Raw genomic sequence first — 20,889 nt, 5'->3', positions numbered from 1 at the left:
TACCTTGAAGGCAAAATATGAAGTAGATTCTTTTTTTTTCCCTGCAATATGTGAAAGAAAAGCCATGAAATGGTTTGCAGATGTTCTTGTTGTCTGTTTAGAAGCTCCTTTGAAACTCAGACAAGACAGAAAACAACCACCCTCCACTTTTCAAACCTAGGTTTAAGTAAAGCCAGGTTAAAGTAAAAAGAGTGTTCTCTAAAGGTCACCACTTTCCCCCAGGGCATCTCTATGTGTCCATCTTTTAGTCAGGCATCTCCCACCCTTCCACTGCACTCTGATCATCTCCTGATGCATTGCAGTGACAGAATGAGAGGACAGAACACAACCTCCACACCCCTCTCTGGCTTTCCTGGACCCAGCTGCACACAGGAGTGCAAATGATCAGGAAATAATTCCAAATCCAATGGCTGCTAATGCGTCTGTCTGGTTTTGTCTTGCTTCTGTTAATGGAATTCCAAGTCCCCGTGGCTGAATGTCACCAGGGATGTTTGCTGTCCTCCTCAGCTGAGATCTTATCAATTGCTCATTATTTGATAAACCATCAGAAATACAGTAAAGTAATTAAATTCAGTGCCAGAACAGAGCGTGAGCGACTGATCAAGTGAGGATAGAAGAAAACAGATCAGTTTAGAGTGAATTTCATGAATCATTGTTCTCCCAAAATTTAGAGAGAGATTAATTTTCCTGCTTTATTTTTTAATTGAAAGACTCTCTCCTTTCTAAATGCTGGTGTCCTGGCAGCGTGTTGCAGTCAGTATAAAAACCTGAGTGTCCTTTGGTTCTAAAAGTTCTTATACAAATCACTCCTTTACAAACCAAAGTAGGGTAATGAAAAATAAATCTGAATCTTAAAACACCTTTCCCCCAAGTCTTCAATCCTTTCTGGGCAGAGTCCAAGCAATGGAAGTCACAGATATGGGTGACATTTTTGTTCATAGAAATAATTCCTGATTATGTCCTGGGTGAATCTTTAACCTGAGACTACAATTCATTCCTTTGCCCCTCTACTGCCAAGTTCTCAGAGAGGTCATTACCAAGCTTATTAACAGGTTATTAACAAGTCTGGTAATAACCAGGATTTTGGTATCTGGACAAACTGTTTTGGGAATCAGACCCCTAAAAAGCCCCCGGACAGTTTTGCTTTTAAGACAATACTGAAGATCATGAAGGGTGAACCACAGCTTCAGAGATGAAGCAGACAGGTCTTTTTTTTCTTCAAAATAATCCACCCTTCCTTCTCTCCTGGGTACAATTTAGGTGTTTGCAGCTACAGAACCCGTTCCAGCATTTCTTTGGCATGTTACTGATCTTACAAAGTCCTTTGCCTTTTAATTAGACCAATGAAAGACCACCCTTAAATCTGCAAGGCTGGTTGATCTCTAATAAGTGCAACTCCCGCTTCAAGTGTTGGGTTCTCTGTTTTCTGTCCATTTCTTTTTCATTCTCTCTGTGACTTACGTATCTATAATAATTTTCCTCTTTTGCTGCAGAGATCTGAGCCTTGACGTGAAGACCTCAACCAAAATATCTGCAGAGAGCCTGTGCTTCCCTCCTAATCACAGAGTTAACGAGCAAAACTTGTCCACAATTAGGAGAGAAGATGGCCATCAACTGGAAGGTCTGCTTGCTCAGCCTCGTATTGCTTCCTGTGGTAAGGAAAAATGATTTTATTTGCATTGTTCTGATATAAATACATGTTCTTAAGGGCAGCCCTTGCCAAGAGGGAAGGATCTGCTGCTGGCACTGATTCTGGATTTTTCTGGGTGGTCTTGTAGCTTGGGTTAAGACTTTTCCAGGCTCCTTCGTTAATGAATTAGGACTGTGATCACTGTTCATCCTGAGAAGGGCAAGTCCATCCCTTGAGGGCATTTGTTCACTGTTTTTAACCAAGATTCAAAATAAAATGAAGTAATAATTAGAAAAAAAAAATAAAAATAAAAATAGTGGGTCTTCTGTTTCAAATCCATTGGTTTAAGAATATTTTTTTTCCAGACAGAGGAATAAAATTAGAGATTCCCTTCATCCCCCCCTGTGAAACCTAAACCTCGAGATATTCCAGGCAGTGCTTTTGGAGGCCTCCGTTTTCAGAGGAGCAATTTTAAGGCACAATACAAATGGGCCTCTAAAGATACTAAAGGCACTTTAAATCATCCATCATCTTTCTGAAGATACTCTTTGTGAAGACGACTGGGATTAGTTTTCCCCACAAATCTTTTCTTACTAAACAACGTTCTCTTCCATTAACAACTCCGTGCTAACACATCTGGGGATTGTAACTCTGCCTCTCCATTGTCCCTACACACAGTGATGCATCTCTCCTCACATAACAGCCACAAAACCACTGAACAGAGATATTTTTTTTCCCCTTTTGTAGCTGTGAGGAGTTGTACACAAGCCCTGCAAGAACCTCTTGTTGCATTTCAGCACAATTCTGTGTTAAACCATTGATCACAAATGTGCTTTTCTGCTCTTCTCCAGGAGCACTGCTCACAGGGATTCAGTGATTTAAATCCTCCAGCTCATTCCCATTAAGAGCCTTCTACAACTTCCATGCAAATGCTTTACACTTGCTTAATACACAGATATTCTCATGTTATTTTGCTTTAATAGTCAGCATTTGAAAGAATTTGAAAGGAAGTATTTGAACCAACATTTTGTTAGTTTTATTTTTAAATGACAGCTATGTAATGTGATGGTGCTGTGACCAAAGCATCTTTCAGCAGTTTTTGCTGAGTTTTTTTTGCTCTTGTGTATGATGTGGCCTGTCTCATAGCAGGCAGCACACAGAACTTGTTTTTACTTTGGCACAAAAAATTGCATTTTCTTTCCTGTTGGCTCTTACTTTGATTCCATTTCGCTGCACATCGGAAATGGGGCATAATTCAGAAAAATTCTGTAGAATTGGGTTGGAACTGGTACCACAGTTGTGTTCATTCAAATAATACACTCCTTTACATACAAATACAATTGGTCTTGGGATTTTTATCTAGAGCATGGTCCCTGGTTTCCTGGTTGTTTTTTTTTTTAGATTTCCTGGTCAGGTAGAAATGATTGCTTATTAAAAACTGAGTATGTTTAATTTTTATAATACATCTCTAAAATTACTACTGAAAACTTCCTCTAAGCTAATGGGGAGAGGGAAAACCCCCCAGATTTAATCTGATTTAGGTGCTGATGCTCATGTGAGATTCCTGACTATAAAAGGAGTTTAGCTCAAATTCAGATGCTGTTTTTTTTGATACTTTTGATATTTTTTTGATGGATTCTGCCCTGGGAAAAACTGGGAAGCTGAATTCCTGGCCATGCAAGCATATTTTTCAGACTGCAGCCAAAATAATTAAATGACTCAAAAGACAAAAGTAATTTCTGTTAAATGACCAACAACCTTCAGTATTTCAAGATTTTTGGTGCTCAGCTTGAGACCCTCGGAAGGTGTCATTATTTGGAGGTGAACAGTTTTTAATTAAGGGAAATAAATGAACAAATCTCTTGAGCTCTCAGATGGGTGACCTTCCTGGCAGATGGAGAAGGACAGAAAATTCCCAGTTGCTCACGTTTCAGGACATAACAGTGGTTGCTGAGCTGGATAATTAGTGATCAGCTCCAGCTTGTGGAAAGAACAGTTCTTAATGAAATACCAAATAGCAAACCCAAGCTAATAAGAAAAAAAAATAAGACTGCTTTTTATTTGCTGCTCCTGCAAAGTTAGTGATCTTATTTATGGTTATAAGGTTTTCCTTTTACAGGAACCCAGATATTAAAGTTAACCATTTAACACACATGAATTTGTCTGTTTGCACACACAGAGCCCACCACAGAGATCACACAATAATTTGTGTATAGTGTTCATTTCACATTAAATCCCTACATTTCTTTTCACAGACCAAATTTCAGGAATGATAGAATGTCATTCATGTTTCTTCCCTTGCTGTGATTCTTTTGCAGTTCTTGTGGTAACACATTTCTCTCCACTGGGGCACACCCTTTCCCTGAGAACCATCTCTAATGTGCTGTGCTGGTGACCTCAAATTGACACTTTCCTGTCATGCAGATTTTCCAATTTTCTACCAAGGGAGTGGATGTGACTTTTAAAAAATGTAGAGTAATTGAAAGTCATCTTAGACTCCACAAAGTTCCTGGAAAAAACTGTTTATATACTGTTTTCATCTAAACACATCTGGTCAGACCCATTTCACCCACAAAAGCCCCCAAAATGATGTCCACATCCATAAACAAATCAAGAAAAGACAAAAAGAGAACCAGGTATGAATGGGAAATTCCAGGTGGCTTCAAGTATAGGCTCCAACCAGACAACAAGAATATAATTTGCAAAGAATTAATTAAAAATGAGCATTTTTAATCCAGTTCTAACTGTCAGAGTCAAGGGTGGTTCAGTTTTTCCTGTGTTCAACAGGCTGTTCTGCATTAACCTAACCTATGAACCCCTCAGCACTGAAGGCACCATGATGCCTGCAAGGCCTTTAGAGGAATTCTTCAGTTTTCCTTTTTTTTTTTTGCCATTTTAAGTGCTGTCCTAGATTTAAATGCCTATGTTGCTATTTTAGCTGGTTTTAACCCATTTCTTTCAGCTGGCTCAACTCTTCCCAGTCATTTCCATTCTTTGCTTTGGATGAAACTCTGAACAACCTGGGACAGTGGGAGGAGTCCCTGTCCGTGGCTGGGGGTTGGAAATGGATGATCTTTGAGGTCCCTTCCAACCCAAACCATTCGAGGATTCTATTATGTCTTTTTATTTTTGCTTCTGAATTCACTTTCACTGCCATTTTGATTGACTTTGCATTCCATTCATCTGTGACAACATTGGGTTATGAGGTTGTTTTTTTTTAATTGGAAAGTATTAACAAAAGTCATCATAAAATTATGGAGGAGAAAGGATCCTAAACCATCGTTCCTTTGTCCGGTTCCAAATGTACTTGAGAAACAATGAGTTTCATGACTCACAAAGTTGGCTTGGTGTATGAACTGAATTTTAAATGTAACTGCAATGCAGGTGTTTTAACTGTCCAGAATAACTCCATCAGATGTATTTCTTCACCTGATACTTAGAATTTTTTGTGGGTACATATTTAATATTGCTAAGCTTAAATGTTTGCGGTGGTAGAATAGTCTGTGTAATGTTTGATTAGCTGGGAAGAATGTTCTCTTTTAAAAAAAGAGAGAAATAAAGAGAAGGGAAGTCCAAAAATGCCTCTTGTATAACAACACTGAAGCGAGATCTCTGACTGAGATGGGCAAACACAGATTTGGATGTGCATCCTCACCGAGCACAGGATGAAACCTGGATCTGGTGCTAGTTCAGTAATTCATGACGAGGTGAGGAGAGAAACTGCAGTGTTTGCTCAGCCCCTGTTTGCTGAAGGGGGGAATATTTCTCAATCTTCTCAGGGTGTGGACAGGCTAGAGAGCAGAGAACTCTCTGTATCTGCTATTATTCATCCCTGGCTGTCACTCCCAGGGCCAGGCTACCTCCAAATAGAATCATTTACATTTCAACCTCTGTTATTTTTAAAAGCACAGTGAATTCAGACAAGACAATATTCTACAAGTTTCTCTCCCAGGCTGTAATGATTTTAAGCACAGCCCAAACCTGAGGCTCCTCAGGCACAGATAAAAAATCTTGGGTTGGTCCCTGCTCTTTAAGCAAACTATTTTTTCCATTCCAAGGTTTAATGAGAGAGCTTTTAATGAGTTTACCTGCCTGGTGATTTGTAGCATCTCATAACCCTGTTAGAGAAGTCAAGCTCTCTGTAGGACTGCAGGTTTCTCAAACACAGTGCACAGTTGCATGCGGCTTCCCTGTTATTTATGCAATGAAAATATAAATATTTTATATACAAACACAGCCAGGGGACTGCTGGGAGTGTTCTCCATAGGAGATAAAGGCTCAGCTAACCAAGGCATTAATGCTGCTGTAGCATTTCCATTTTGTAGGAGAAGCTGGTGCTGGGGGCAATCAGGAGAAAATAGCAACCTCTTAAAAGCCGTGTTTAAGAGAGAAAAACAAAGTCTTTGGATGTGCAACACCAGGTAAAGCAGTTTCAAAGAGCAGGTTCAGAACTCTGGTATCGCAAAAAATCACCTGAGAAAATCAGCATGGCAAAACCACTTGATGCCAACCAACTTCAAGGACATTTCAAAGGCACAAAAATTAGGATTTCAGGTCCCTGATGGTCACTGTCCTGTCACTCAGGTGGGATAGGGACTTATAGAGAGTTCCAGAGTTCTCTCAGGGTGAGATTTCCACCTGACTTATCTCTAAGTCTCAGGAGGGTTTTTCTGAGAAAACTCAGTGTGTTTACACTCCTGCCTGAAACACCTGAAGGTGGTGGGAGCCCTGGGTATTGTGTTGGTGCTCAGGTGCCAGTCAGGATTATTTCAGAAACTAAAGAAAGATATCTGGTTAAAATTTTAACATGTTTTTCATAGAATTACAGAATGGTTTCGGTAGGAAGGGACCTTAAATGTCAGGTAATATCTGGTGTCCTGGCAGGGGCACCTCCCACTAGACCAAGATTTTCAGACCCCTGTCCATCCTGGTCTTGAAGATTTTTAAGTTTATTAAGCTGATTAGCACAAAAGATGAATGGCAGGGGGAGAAAAATGTCTAAAAATGCACATATTTTACCAAAATGTGGCTCACAACGCTGTGAACAAACACAGGTATCTACCACAACTTTCCTTTGGACAGACAAGATATCTTGGTCTTAGAAATGCAAAGCAGGAGGAAACAAGGCACAAAACAGTCAGCCAATATTACATTAAAATGTTCCCTTTTTTTGGCCCTCTGGAAGTTGGAAAAAATTCTGTGAGAGGCAAATAAAATTATGACAACAGAGATTTAAGGGCATTAATTAATGTGGGGTTTTTCTTTTCCCCTGCTGGTTTTGCATTCATGAGCTTGCAGGAGGGTTGGATGAGCAGTCAAATAACAAATCAGGCATTAGAAAATGTTCTTAATAAAGGAAAAAAAATTAAAAAAAAAAAAGGTACAATCAGAATCAGTGATTTTTTTTGGTGTTGTTCAGCTGTTAATATCCAGCTCTTGGAGGAATAGTTCTCAAGTCTCCAGCAAGAGTGTTGCCTGTAATTCCTTAGGTTTGCTGAGTCAGCAGCCCAGGAGGATTTTCTGTGCAGGAAAAGGAGAAATCTGTGAGGCACAACCAAAGCTGCATGGAGAGGAGGGGGAAATGGAAGCAAAAGAGCAGGAAGAGAGGCCAAAAATATGGAAAAAGTCACATTTACAACACTATTCCTCTATTAGGAATTTGTCTCTTGTATTCCCTCCTGCCCCTCTCAGCAGGGCTTGCAATAAAGGGATTTTTTCCCGATCTGTGAAATAAACCCTGCTGCTCCTGTGTGTCCTGTGGCAGGTGCTGGGCCCTGCCTGGGGATCAGGGAATGATGCTGGGAGCCTTCCTGGAGGAACAGAAAGGCTCAGTGCTCGTCCCAGGGCCCCACAGACTCTGCAGACCAAACTTCCAAATGTGAAAAACGAGATTCACTTAATAAATTATAAAAAGTTTAATATAAAAAAAAAAGACAATTAGGAGACAAAGGAAATAAAGCAAAGGGTTCAAACGGCCGGGTGCCCTGGCGGATTGCCAGGAACACACCTGGTATCTTGGGAACAACCTTTTTATCCCCTCCTGCTGTGAGGGTTTAATGCATATTCAAACTTTCCCAAGAGGTATTTAGCATCTCCCCTCCCTGGTTCTGCCGGTTTAGAACATGCTCTGTATGGTTTTTATTTTTGCTGTTCAGCACTCTTTTTGCTGGTCATCGTTATTCTTGCTGAGGAGCATTATTTTGAGTTTGGTTTCCTTTCTTCTGCAAATGGTCAGTGTTGATAACAGTCTGGGCCCCTCGTCCTGCCCTGGTGACAGCTGGGCTTCACATCCCTCCTTCTGCTGCTGCCACCTTCCTGGTCCTGGCTGCTGATAACAGCCTGATCTCCACTGTTCTCCTGCTGATAACAGCTTGGGCCCCACTGTCTTTGCCCTCTGGGGTTTCCTTGCTTTGTACCTAGGAGATTCCTTCAAGCTTAAAACTTGTTAGCAAGAAAAAAGTACATACATAGCCAAAAAGTATTTAACATATAATATTCGTCCTAATACTTGCGAAAGCAAATATCACAATACAGATTTATAACACAAAGATCGTCTGAGCCCAGCCACGGGGTTGGGAAAGCAGAGTTTGCCAGGCTGGAGGGGGCTGCCAAAGCAATAACAAGGTGGCTGTTTAACCAAGCAGCTCTTGAACCTCTGTGAGGCCCCTCAGAAAGCGCTGCCAGCCCTAAAGCCACGAGCTGCTGTCACTGCAGTCCCCAGGGACGCAGAACCCCGGTGCACAAACCCTTCTCTGTTTCCCTGGGCGTGAATTGCTCACTCCAGGGAAACTTGTGCTCCTGGCAAGAAAGTTGGGTTTCTCTCAGGTTTGTTTCTCCCCATGTGGAAATCACTTGGAAGCGCAGATTTTGGATCCCATCTATACCAAAATCTGATGATCTGTGTGATGTATTTATTCCATGCAATGTAACACCAGTTTTGCCTAAAAGGACACCATGAATGGATCAGAGCTGCCTCTGGACTTCCCTGTGTGTGCTGGAGCTGAGTTCCGCACCTGAATAAGTCAGATTTGCTTAGAGCAATAATCAGCCCCCCCAAATCTGGGATGTCTGGATAGGAATCAGAGAATTCTGGAATGGTCAGGGTTGGAAAGGACCTTAAAGCCCATCCAGTTCCACCCCTGCCATGGCAGGGACACCTTCCACCATCCCAGGCTGCTCCAAACCCCGTCCAGCCTGGCCTTGGACACTTCCAGGGATCCAGGGACAGCCACAGCTTCTCTGGGCACCCTGTGCCAGGGCCTCAGATTAAGATATTTATCTATATTAATATATAATTTTGGTTCTTCTATACTTTGTGTTCTTCTCTACTAAGTGATAGACACCTCTAGATGTTGGTATAACCAATCCTAAAAAAAAAACCCTAATGTTCTCTTTACTGCAGGGCCCTCCAAAATTATCCTAGACTAGACTTTGGTCTCTTTAGTTTTTAGAAATCTCATTTTTATTGGGCATTTATAAATGTTATGTGCATCGGGAATAGATGACAGTAACTCACCCTTGCCCAATTGATTGTCTTGAATTTTCTGTATTTTATGACTCATCTTGGTAGGGTGGTTTGTAAGGTTATCACAAATGCTCTTTACTAGTGTTGGTTCCTGGAACACATTTTTAAAATTGAAAATTAAATGTATGTTCTTGTATGAGTGAGGGCAGATGCCAGTGGATCTTTGTGTCTGGGGTAACAAAAAAAATGACAAATGCACCCATTAAATACTTCAGAATCATCATAAAAAACACCCCAAACACAAAGAAGATCTATTTTAAACAAAGCAGGAAAAATATTGTCCCCACAGAACAACATTAAAAAAATATTCTGTTCTACTTTCATAGAATTATTATTTCCAATATAGTTCAAAGGATCAAATCTCAATTTAAACCACTTTGCCCCCTTTTTTGGTACCATCTAAAATTTCTAAATACTTATTTTCTTCAAACAAGAAACAATAAGCACTTTTTTAACATTCCTCAGCTCTTTTAAAAAGGAACAAATGCCAGTTGCTTGTAGCTTGTTATTTTTTTGTTTTGTTTTTTTTTGCTATCAGTATGGCTTGGACTGTAAATCCAATCAACATGTTGGGGGAAAATGGTCTCAAGGAACATCTTTCATCCAGATTTAATTTGTGCTGGGGAGTTTGATGGTTTCCCAGCCTTTGTACGTGCTCAGTGCCTGACCTCCCTGTTCCAGCCTCTGTATCTGGATTCCTCATGAGGATTTCAAAGTGATAAAGGATTTTTCTGTTCCTGCCCTTCCCAAGAACACATTTCTGCAGCGCTCTGCTCTTGCTCAGTGGGCTCCTTTTGGAGATCAAAATTCTCCAAGAGAATATTAATTCTCTGAGAGCTTTAGATGGAAGAAAACTCGTTATCTGCTGTGTCCCCTTTCCAAATGATTTTGGCCCCACAGTCTCTCTCCAGCTCAGAATCTGTGACCAAAATGTGTTATTGAGGGGTTATTTAGGCTAAATCCAGGTTTTGCTTTTGTTTGAAGACTTCTAAACCAGTTTGTCAACAACTTCACTTGCTGATATTTGCACATTTGGGAAGGGGCAATCCCGAGATTTGGTTTTTTCTTCCCTGGGAGCCACATCTGAACATTTTTGATATTTGGCATAAAACTGTTTTAGACCTTTACTTTCCGCTTTCTTGTTTGCTAAAGGCTTGCAAGATAACTGATAATGCAAAATGTAGATTGGATTGGATTAGAGACATGCTAAAGCTCAAGGGTATCAAGTTGTTTTCACTTCCTCAGAGATATTAAAATGTTCTTTATTCCTGCTGCCCTCTGGCTGAGCTGGTTTTAGTTATTAGGTCTCTGTTAGCCAGTTATGATAATTTTCTCCATTATTTAAAAAAACTTAAAACAAATAACAGCTTTTCTCTGCAACAGCAATTAAATTCTCATGTTGTTTCAATCTAAGTCCATTTTAATACCTCTTCCAGCACCATAGATGTGGGAAGTCTATGGGTATTGAATGTTGTTTGTTGTGTCTGAAGTAAAACAGAAACACCAGGTGAACAAACTGCATCTCATTTAAAATAACTCTCCACTCTCACTCTGCATTTTCAGTTTGCCCCCGAAAATGATGAATTTACTGTTCATCCATGAGTGGCTGTAGCTGTAGGCATTCCCAGGAACATTTCATTTGCAGAGCAGCTGTGGGAGAGCCAGGAATTCTGTACAGGCAGCATCAGTGGGAATGTGCTGAAAGACGCTGAAGGGCTTTTTATACCCTAAGGCCAGCAAACTAATATATATATATATTATATATTATGTAAAATATATATGCAAATATATTTATTTTTCTGTTCCTCCACATCCTCCATGTACCCTTAAAACCTGAATGCTGTGCATCAGTTCAACTGAATTTGAAAGAAAAAACCACATTCTCAGAAAATACAATTTTCTGGCAGTTTCATGCGAATGTTTAGGCAGAGTTTTTTTTTCTTGATTCCTTACAGAAAGATAAATTTCACAAGAAACTCAATAAATTTGTTAGACAGAAAAGTATCCAGACTGGAGCTCATCTTGGGACAGGGGCTGTTGTCTTCAAACTGAAAGATTTAGAGATTTAGGGGGAATATTAGGAAGAAATTCTTCCCTGTTGGGATGGTGAAGCCCATTTGTCCAAGGGTAAGGAGCTCTGTCTGACTCTTGGCTTCCAGGAATTCTGAGCTTCGTGTCTTCAGCTGTCCTGGAATGAAATTTTAAAAGAAAGCAACGTTGGGTTGTGCATTCCGTCTCTTTTGTAGCTCAAACCCTTAAAAATTTGCATCAGTTGGATCTGACGGCCTCAGGTCGTTATTTCATTGCACTGAAGGGATGACCAAACATCCTCATTTTTCTGCCTTTTCCCACACATTTCTTTGTACATGGCCTGGCATCTAAATTCTTCTCAGCCCTGAAATCCACGTCCAGGCACTTGGCAAAGCAGCTGGGGACAGCCTGGGAGTTGTTGCAAAGCAATGCCTTCACTTTTGCATTGATACACGTTTTCCTTCTCCACAGCAGCTTATTTATTCCATTTACCCAGCTGATTGCTGATTCTATTTTAATATTCAAGGGATTTTTTTTCTGTGAATTAAAGCAATAGATGGGTACAGAAATAATAAGGTTTATTTCCCATTGGTTTAAACCTTCTGGTTATAACACGAATTCTGCAGCTATTTCATTTAGGGAATACAAATTTAGGGAATACAAAAATAGAAATGAGACTTCTTTTCCTTTTTGTATCCTTGGATTTTTGTTACACCTCTGTTAACAAAAATCCAAAATGTTGCCTTGGGATGGCAATCAGGATTTTAGGGGCAGCTCATCTTGTCCCAAGGGCAGCTCCCCACTGCACGGTGCTGCCTGCAGAGGGAAAGTTTGGGATGTTGGGAGATGTGCAGTGACAATTCTCCAGCTGTGCCCATGGATCTGGATAAAAAACCAAGCACCAAGCAGCTGCAGAAGCTGGCAGAAGCCATTGTAAAATAGCTGTTAAAAGTGGGGAAGAATTAAATCTTATTTAATGTATGGCAAGGAAGGAAAAAGGGGAGTTTGATGGGGATGTGTATGAATAACATAAATCTACAGAAAATTCAGTTCTCAGTACTGCTTTACGGCATTTTGGGACATTGTTTGTATTATTCAGAGCTCTGTGTGTAACTTTTCTCTAAAAAATTCTTTTTCTGTTTCTCTGATTCTGCTGCATTTCTTCTGCATTTTTCTTTCTCTTCCTGGATTTCTCAGTCTCCTTTGGACTGAATTCTTTTGGGATTCTCCCTCATGGGGAGCTCTGCTTATCTCAGTTTTTATGATTTGAAGAAAACTCCCGAGCTCGTTAGAATCTTGTTTCTCGTGTTTATTAAAAGGTCATCACAAAACCTAACAGGCCTCTCCAGACTGGCTGCACAAGGATAATTCTTTGCAATCTGGTACATTTCTTTCTTCTGATGGTACAATGAGGCCTTGTGGCTCACTTTGGCTTTGAAAGCACAAAATGGCCTCGAACAATGCAGTTTTTTTATCTTTATACTTATTTTTACCCAATTAACAACAGACACATATATTATTTTTGTTAATGACCCAATGACCTGTGTGCTACACTGTGGAATTTTCTGTCCTATCCCTTACTATTACCCAAAAACCTCTAGAAGAACATGAAGAAGAAAGAAGAAGGACAAGAGACAACACCCTAAATCCTCCATCTTGTCTCCTGTTCTCTAAACTAACTTTTTCACCCAGTGACTTAAGAAAACTCTCTAACCTACACACTCACACTTTTAGCTTTTCTATCTAACTTTAACAGTTGTTTTCATGTATCACCATGAAAACATGCTCATGAATTTCATATTATATGAAATTCAGTGTTTTTCTGGATCTTAGAACTAAGTATCAGAAACAAGGGCACACACTCTGTGTCTCAGACTCCAACATCTTCCCCTCTCTTTTTTTAAAAAAATAATAAATCTTATTTAATGTATTGCAAGGAAGAAAAAAGGGGAGTTTGATGGGGATGTGTATGAATAAAATTAATGTAGAGAAAATTCAGTTTTCAGTACTGCTTTACAGCATTTTGGGGCATTGATTGTATTATCCAGAGCTTTGTGTTTTTTTGTTTTTTTTTCCCATGTGTGAAAATGTGAGGTATTTATCTGTTATCAAAGGGGTAATGTCAAAATTCTGAACACAGTAATCTCAAGGATCAAATAAATGAGTTAACATATTGGAATCACCCAGAGTAATCCATGAGGGATAATATAAAAGAGGTTTCACCAGTTTTGCTTTCAAATCTTTGTTTAGCTGAAGTATGAGAGCAATTTGCTCTCCTGGCAGAGGAATCCCTGCTCTATTTCTCTCTCCAGCAAGGATTATACAGACAGTATTTACATGTGTTAATGTTTTCTTCTGAGAGCAGAGAAACAAAAGCAGCCAAAAGAGCTGCTTCCATTTCTGATCCTGTCATTCTCCCTGGAAAATGAAATGTTCTTCTTTCTATTAATTGCAATCTGAATAAATTAGAACATTACCACAATTTAATGTTACCATTCCAAGGTCTTCAGAACTATACTTTTATTTTATTTTATTTTATTTTATTTTATTTTATTTTATTTTATTTTATTTTATTTTATTTTATTTTATTTTATTTTATTTTATATTTTATTTTATACTTTATTTTATTTTATTTTATCTTATCTTATTTTATTTTATATTTTATTTTATTTTATTTTATATATTTTTTTTTATATATTTTATTTTATTTTATTATTTTATTTTATATTTTATTTTATCTTATCTTATTTTATTTTCATGGTGAATTTCAGAAATAAGTAGAGAAGAAAAGCTCTGCATGTCTTTATTCCACTGCACACGTCTGACTGAATTGATGGGCAATTACCACAAAATCAGAAAATCAGAAAATTATGGGCAGGTTGGGGTTGGAAAGAATTTTAAAAATCATCCAATACCACCCCTGCCATGGGCAAGGACACCTTTCACCATCCCAGGCTGCTCCAAGCCCCATCCAGCCTGGCCTTGGGCACTTCCAGGGATCCAGGGACAGCCACAGCTCTGGGCACCCTGTGCCGAGGTCTGACCACCCTCCCAGGGAACAATTCCTTCCCAGTATCCCATCCAACCCTGCCCTCTGACAGCTTAAAATCATTCTCCCTTGTTCTGTCCCTCCATCCCTTATCCCAAGTCCCTCTCCAGCTCTTCTGGAGCTCCTTTAGGCTCTGGAAATGGCTCAAAAGTCTCTTTGAAGCCTTTTCTTCTCCAGGTGAACACCCCAGCTCCCCCAGCCTGTGCCTAAACTCCCTGGGAAGTCAAATTAACGTACATGGTAGAACTGAGTTTTCTTTATGTAACTGGAAATTAATCAGCAGAAGAGAAATTAGCACCTGGATATGAGCAGGGAGGTGAAGATGAAGCTGTTAAAGGTCAATAACTGAGAAATTCTGGGCACTTCAGGTCCTGGGCAGGCATTTATGTGGGGAAATCCAGCAGAAACCGAGCAACAGCCTCTTCTGAGGTTTTGGTTTACTGAGAACAAGACCCAGGTACAAACCCATGGCTGTCCTGCTGGGCAGGGAAGGTTTTCTGAGCACTTCTCATGTGGCTCCCAGCAGCCACCACTGAGAAAGAGGCAAAGTCTGGCTTGTGCTGCTGGGTTGGGTCATGGGTCAAGACACATCAAGGTGTGGGAATCAAGGATTCCAGAACCGTCTCAGTGAGGTTATGATGTGGTTGGAAATCAGGAAAGGTTTCTTCTCCCCAGAGGTTTGTCAGGCACTGGAACAGGTTTCTCAGGGAAGTGGTCATGGCACCAAGCCCAACAGAGCTCCAGGAACATTTGGACAATCCTCTCACCTGGTGGGATTTTTGGGCAGTCCTGTGCAGGGCCGGGAGCTGGACTCTTTGTGAGTGCCTTCCAACTGAGGATATTCTATAATTCTGTGTCACAGATGAAGTAGGATCCAGCATTTTCAAGCTCAAATACATAAGATTGGGCTCTTTTAGTCCACAGTCAGGGACCCCATTTATATGGCATGCACAAAAACCCCAGCAGAAATCTCACCTCTTTCTCCAGGGTGCCAAGTTATTGATGCTTCTCCACCTTTAGCACATTAAATTTAGGAGGAGATGCTTGAATATATCAGCCAGCACTTCTCATCTGTCATGTAGAGCTGCAACCATGTATACTTTGGCTCTAAAGCCCTTTTTTTTCCCTTTCTTGAAAAAGAAAAATTGTCTCTTGTTTAAATATGCAAAAGGCTCTGATTCTTAAAGGCTGCAGATTGCATTCAGCTGCAAACAGCACAGCTGAGGCTTCTGCTACCCTGGGGAAGAGTCACTGTGCCACCAGCTCTGCATCCACAATGTCCTTGTACCTGCCAACACTTCAGAAATGTCTTTTTATTAACTGTCTTTTTATTAAATGCAGATTAACTGCTGTACCTTGGTGGAGCTGAGAGCAACAGGACTTGTGCTGCCAGGTTAATAAAATCCATCTCGAGTCTGTCCTTGTCGAGTAACGTGTCCCTTTTTTGGAGATCTCTGTGTGGCACAAAAGGCAGGAGGTGCTGGAGCAGAATCTGGGTCATGACAAGGCTGTGACAGCGAGACCTGTGGTTTATCTGTCGGGATCTGAAAGGCAGCCAAGCCCTGCTGCTTTCCTTGGAATGAAGTCACCCTTTAAGGATGACTGAGGGCTGTTGGAAACACGAGACCATCTCAATCCCTGCACCTTGTCCCTCCTTAAATCAAACCCGCAGTGATATAAGAGTAAAATCGGGATTTGGGGGCGGGTGTGCAATCTGGCACTGGGTTTTGTTCGGTTTAGCTTGGTTTCTAGTAATTCTACAATGCTGTTTTGTAAGACATTTCTGAATTTTTGGAACCTGCTAGAGGTTCAGCTCAGGAAATGTTGTGTGGTTACGAGTAGGGTTTTCTAAGGCAGCCACATGAGCAGTGCATGGGAGATAAATTCATTTTTGTACATAATTTATGCTCCTATCCTGGTGCCATGTGGAGTAAAGCATTCACACATGGATAGGAAATGCACTTTTTGCAGGACTAATTAATAAATTGCATTCTTACATCATGGTTCACAAGAACTTTGAGTTACAGTTTAATGGCAGATTATTCTTGATACAGCAACAGTAAATGAAATGTTAGGAAAAGGGAAAAATATTGGAAAAAATTTGGAAAGAAAGAGTGAGCTGGGTGTGTAACACAGCAAGAACTGCTCTCAAATATGCTGCTCCACACTAGTCCAGATTTTTACACAGTAGGTTACCCTTCCAAAACCTCAACTTTTGGGGATCTCATCCCATAACAGTGTGAAAAAACCACAAAACCACCAAAATCGGGAGTGTTCAGGGTCAGCTTCAACCAGGGAAGATTTTCCAGGGTATAGACTATATAGTAACATATATATGTATATATGTCTATATCTATAGATAGATAGATAGATAGATAGATAGATAGATAGATTAATATATTTATAATAACAGCTCCAGCTGCTATTAGGAAACATTTCTGGGTATTCTGCGTGGGCTGTGATGTGGACCAGAGGTTTCACCAGTTTTTTTCTGGTCATTTGCTGTTCCATCTCTGCTCTCCTCCCATATCTGCTGCTCTCAACTCCTCAGAAAATGGATTGAGGTGGATGTGTCTGAATTTTTCATAATGTGTAAAAAGAAAAGCCCTCTAATTGTCACACCTTGTCTGTCGTGTTCTGGAGCTCAGCTCTTGCGATTGAAGAAAGGAGCAAGGTGTGATTGTGTTTCCCAGTCTCTCAAGCTCCTGTGAAAATGTCAGTAATTAATTACTGCTTATTTGGTTTTATTGTGGCTAATGCACAGGTCCCTGCTGACTGTGAGTCTGGGCCTCTCTTTTATGGCACCGCTGAAAGAATTTTGTGGTTTTGTTGCTCCTTTGAAACATCAGGGATGGGGAATTGAGGTCCAAAGTTATTTTTCATCACCTGTTCACTGCATATCCTTGAGAGGGGCACATTTGTGCTGCATCCAGATCATGAGGCATGATCCTAATTCAGAGCTGCATGTTCTCAGGATCTAAAAATATGTTACATATAAAATATAAATAATATGATTGTAACATAGGGTTAAATACAAAGGCCAAATCTCCCAGTGAAAGTCATTATTTGGTAATATGCATTAATGGAGAAATTAAAACAATTTAATGAGACAAACACTATAAAACAGGTAATGTGTCTTCCTACTCTCAGTGGTGTCCAGGGCATCATTAAATGACATTAAATTGTTATTTTTAGTCTTAGAGATGCCCAAGACAGAAATGCTGCATGTGGTTGAACACCAATGAATTACAAACATGCCAAATCCCTTCTGCTGCATCAGTGGGGGGAATTGTGTTGGTGGAACTGATCACTCCTCTGGCAGGGATTTATCTACCCAGAGCTTGGTTATTCACTGTCAGGATGCCACTGTGTGCCATCAGAGATTTTGTTTCCTGAGAATTGCATTGAAATCTTTCACTCCAAGAACTGTTTGCAGATATTTAAATGCTGGTGATCAACCATGTGCCCGCTACTTCTGCTGGCCTATACAGCCTGCGGTGCTGAAGGTGAAAGAATGAGGCAGAAATCAGAGTTTCCAAGGAGCAGGATGGGGATGGGATTCAGCAGTGTTGGATCTGCAGCCGCTCGAGTCACCTTGGCATCCCATTTTTGTTATCCAGACAAACACTGACACTGCAAGTCTCCCTCTCCTTTTTTTTTTTTGTCTCACCCTGATAACTTGAGCCATAAATATTGATCAAAATCAAGTGTCCAAAGCATTAACAGGCTGTGAGAAAGGCGCTTCCTGATGCTCCTCAGCAGCACAGCACTGAGGCAGCCCTAAATGCCGAGATAAGGGGACCATCAATAAGCAGACAATCCTAAAAGCAGGAGCTCTGCTTTGCTAGGTCACCTAATAAAAGTGGCATTAGTAATGTTCTCTGTGGAATAAACCCAGACTGAGGGATCACGGTGGATAATAATGTCAGAGGGGAAAAATTTGGAATTCTCTATGTTGTGGAAAATTCTGTTGTTTTAATATCTTTTGGCATCCTGCAGGAGTAGGTTAATACATCTCAACTTTTTTTTCCACCTTATTTTTATTTTTTTTTCTCTTTTTGGTAGGTTTTTTATTTTGCTTTTAGGGTTTTGTTTGTGTGTTTGTTTGGCTTTTTTTGTTTGGTTTGGTTTGGTTTGGTTTGGTTGCTTAATTTATTTTTTTTCTCCCCCATGGAGGAGATTTCATCACCTTTTAAAACTCAAAGTAAAAATTTTCCTTGCCCCTAAACTGGATTACTTGAATGCCACCTCATGGGAGCTCTAGGAGAGCTGGAGAGAGACTTTTGACAAGGGCATGTAGTGACAGAACAAGGGGGAAGGGCTTCAAACTGACAGAGGGCAGGTTTCGATGGGATATTAGGAATAAATTGTTTCCTGTGAGGGTGGGGAGGCCCTGGCACAGGTTGCTCAGAGCAGCTGTGGCTGCACCATCTTTTCCTCTCTGATCATTTTAGCTGAGCTCCACGCTGGTGCTCTGATACCCCCATTCAGCCTCCTCCCTTCTTTTCTTCAGAAATATGTTCAGAAATATGTCCTTTATTCTCCTCCTTGAGTTTTTACAGCAAAATGGTGATGAAGCCATCCAGAAACCAGAAGGAGAAAGAAAGGCTTGCTGAGAAAACAGCTCTAAGCACGGCCTTTTGTACAGTGGGGCTGTACAGCTGGGGCTTTTTTCACTTGTGAGGTGATTTGTTTTTCATCCTCCACTTCAGCACAATACCCAGCCCAATGTCTCTGAGCACTGAAAGGAGAAGGAGGGAAATTGAGAATAAGTTTGAGCACTCCCAATTACCACTGCTGTAAGAGCTCTTTGCCTCCCTTCTCCACTGGTCTCCCCATTCCCAGGGCCCCTTGAGGGAATATTGGAGTGAGAGCTGCAGCACGAGCTCACTGGAGCTGCCCACAGGGAGGAGAGAAAGGGAAGAATGCATGTGCTAGCTGAGGGCAAATAGCTTTAATTTAATTAGCAGATTAATTAAAGCTTCCTCCCCTGGGCAGGGGATGTGTGTGTGTGTGTGCAGAAAGTGTTTCTGCAGCCTCCCTGTAGCTGCTCATCAACGTGTTCCTGTTCCAAGTGTGACTCAGATGGGGCTCCATTGAACTTGCTGGGAGCCTCTACAAAACAAATTTCCTGTCAGGGACCTTTTCTCTTCAGGGTTTTGTTTAAATCTAATGAAGTATAAATGGGCAAATAATAACAAGTAATGACAAGAGCTTGCTTTGCAAATGAACATGACATCCAGTGCAGGACAACTGCAGAGCTCCTGAAAGCTTCTCTGTTTCCCGGTGTCCCCACAGTGAGAGAGACCTGAAGTTAACACAGATTCCCTCAGTGAAAGGCCCCAGGAGTTCTTTGCAGCGTGGAAAACCATTCAAGAATTTTTGGGAGCCTTGACTCTGCACACTTTGTACGGGTCCTGAGGAAAGCAGGGATGGCCAGCATTGTCCTGGGCTGGATTAAGAACAAAGGCAGTAGATAAAAGGAAATGTTTATCCCCATCTACTGAGCACTTGATGGATCAATTACAGCATCATAGAATCACAGAATGGTTTGGGTTGCAGGGGACCTTAAAAGCCATCCAGTCCCACCCCTGTCCTGGGCAGGGACACCTTCCACTGTCCCAGGCTGCTCCAAGCCCTGTCCAACCTGGCCTTGGACACTTCCAGGGGTCCAGGGGCAGCCACAGCTCTGGGCACCCTGTGCTGCGCCATCACCACCCACACAGGAGAGAATTTCTTCCTAAGATCTCATCTAAATCTACTACTTCTGGAATATTACATCCAGTTTTAGAGTCCTCAATAAATAAAATATTTCAGTCAACTGTAGCAAGTTCAAAGGAGGAACACTGAGATTGCCTGTGAGGAGAGGATGAGGAAATTTGGCTTTTTTTTTTTTGCCAAAGATGTAAGGAGAGGAAATCAGGGGGAAATCTTGTAGCAGCCTTGTGGTATTTATGAGGAGACCATCAGGAGGAAAGAGCCAGGGGTCTCGCCATGATGTGTGGCATGAGGACAACAGAGTGTTGGTGTAACCTGAAACAAGGGAGGTTCATATTGGAGAGAATCTACTGGTGTCTAAAAATGTTCGCTCACAGTGAGAGACTTCTCCTGGGTCAAACTGTTCAGGTATAAGCAATTTATTATAAGGGTGAAGAGAGGGAGAGACCTGTGTCTGCCACCAGCCTCGGCGTCCACGTGGTCCCAGGGGGAGGGGAGAGAGTGAGGTGAAAGAGGGAGAAAAGAGGTTAGAGAGCAGGGAAAAGTAGAGAGGGGTAGGAGTTAAGAGAGGAGAGCTGAGAGCTGAGAGTAGGGGAAAGCTAAGAGTTAAGAGAGGGAAGGTCTTGTTACAATACAATATATCTTTTTCTATAGTGAATATTCTAATTCTCAGTAACCAATCACTACAAGATACACCCACTAAAGAATTTACATACAGCCTCTGAACATCCCCATATTAACATACAGTGTTGCATTGTAAACTCTACAAGCTTTACAAATTCTTCCCTTGCTTCTTGATCTTTGGACTTTCTATCAGCAGAAGGACATTGTTTTATCAACAGGGATTCTCCTTTAGCTGGCTAGGCTATTGTTCTTTGGTTATATAGTCAGTGGAAGTCAGCTTCACGACTCAAATCAGGCTTTAATTTCTACTTC

At 40.9% G+C, this 20,889-nt stretch overlaps 1 protein-coding gene across 1 annotated transcript in view; it reads left to right on the top strand.

Moving 5' to 3' along the window:
• The window catches only part of ADCYAP1R1 (ADCYAP receptor type I), a 139,587-nt gene that overhangs the window by 29,566 nt on the left and 89,132 nt on the right, over positions 1–20,889 (top strand). Inside the window, exon 2 of the mRNA XM_058833484.1 lies at positions 1,494–1,654. Coding sequence (XP_058689467.1) covers positions 1,604–1,654 — 51 coding nt within the window. The 5' untranslated portion in view covers positions 1,494–1,603. The remainder of the gene's footprint in view (positions 1–1,493; positions 1,655–20,889) is intronic.

The sequence above is a fragment of the Poecile atricapillus genome, chromosome 2 (assembly GCF_030490865.1).
Source record: "Poecile atricapillus isolate bPoeAtr1 chromosome 2, bPoeAtr1.hap1, whole genome shotgun sequence".
Classification (NCBI taxonomy): Eukaryota; Metazoa; Chordata; class Aves; order Passeriformes; family Paridae; genus Poecile; species Poecile atricapillus.
This window is presented reverse-complemented; position numbering and strand designations above follow the sequence as displayed.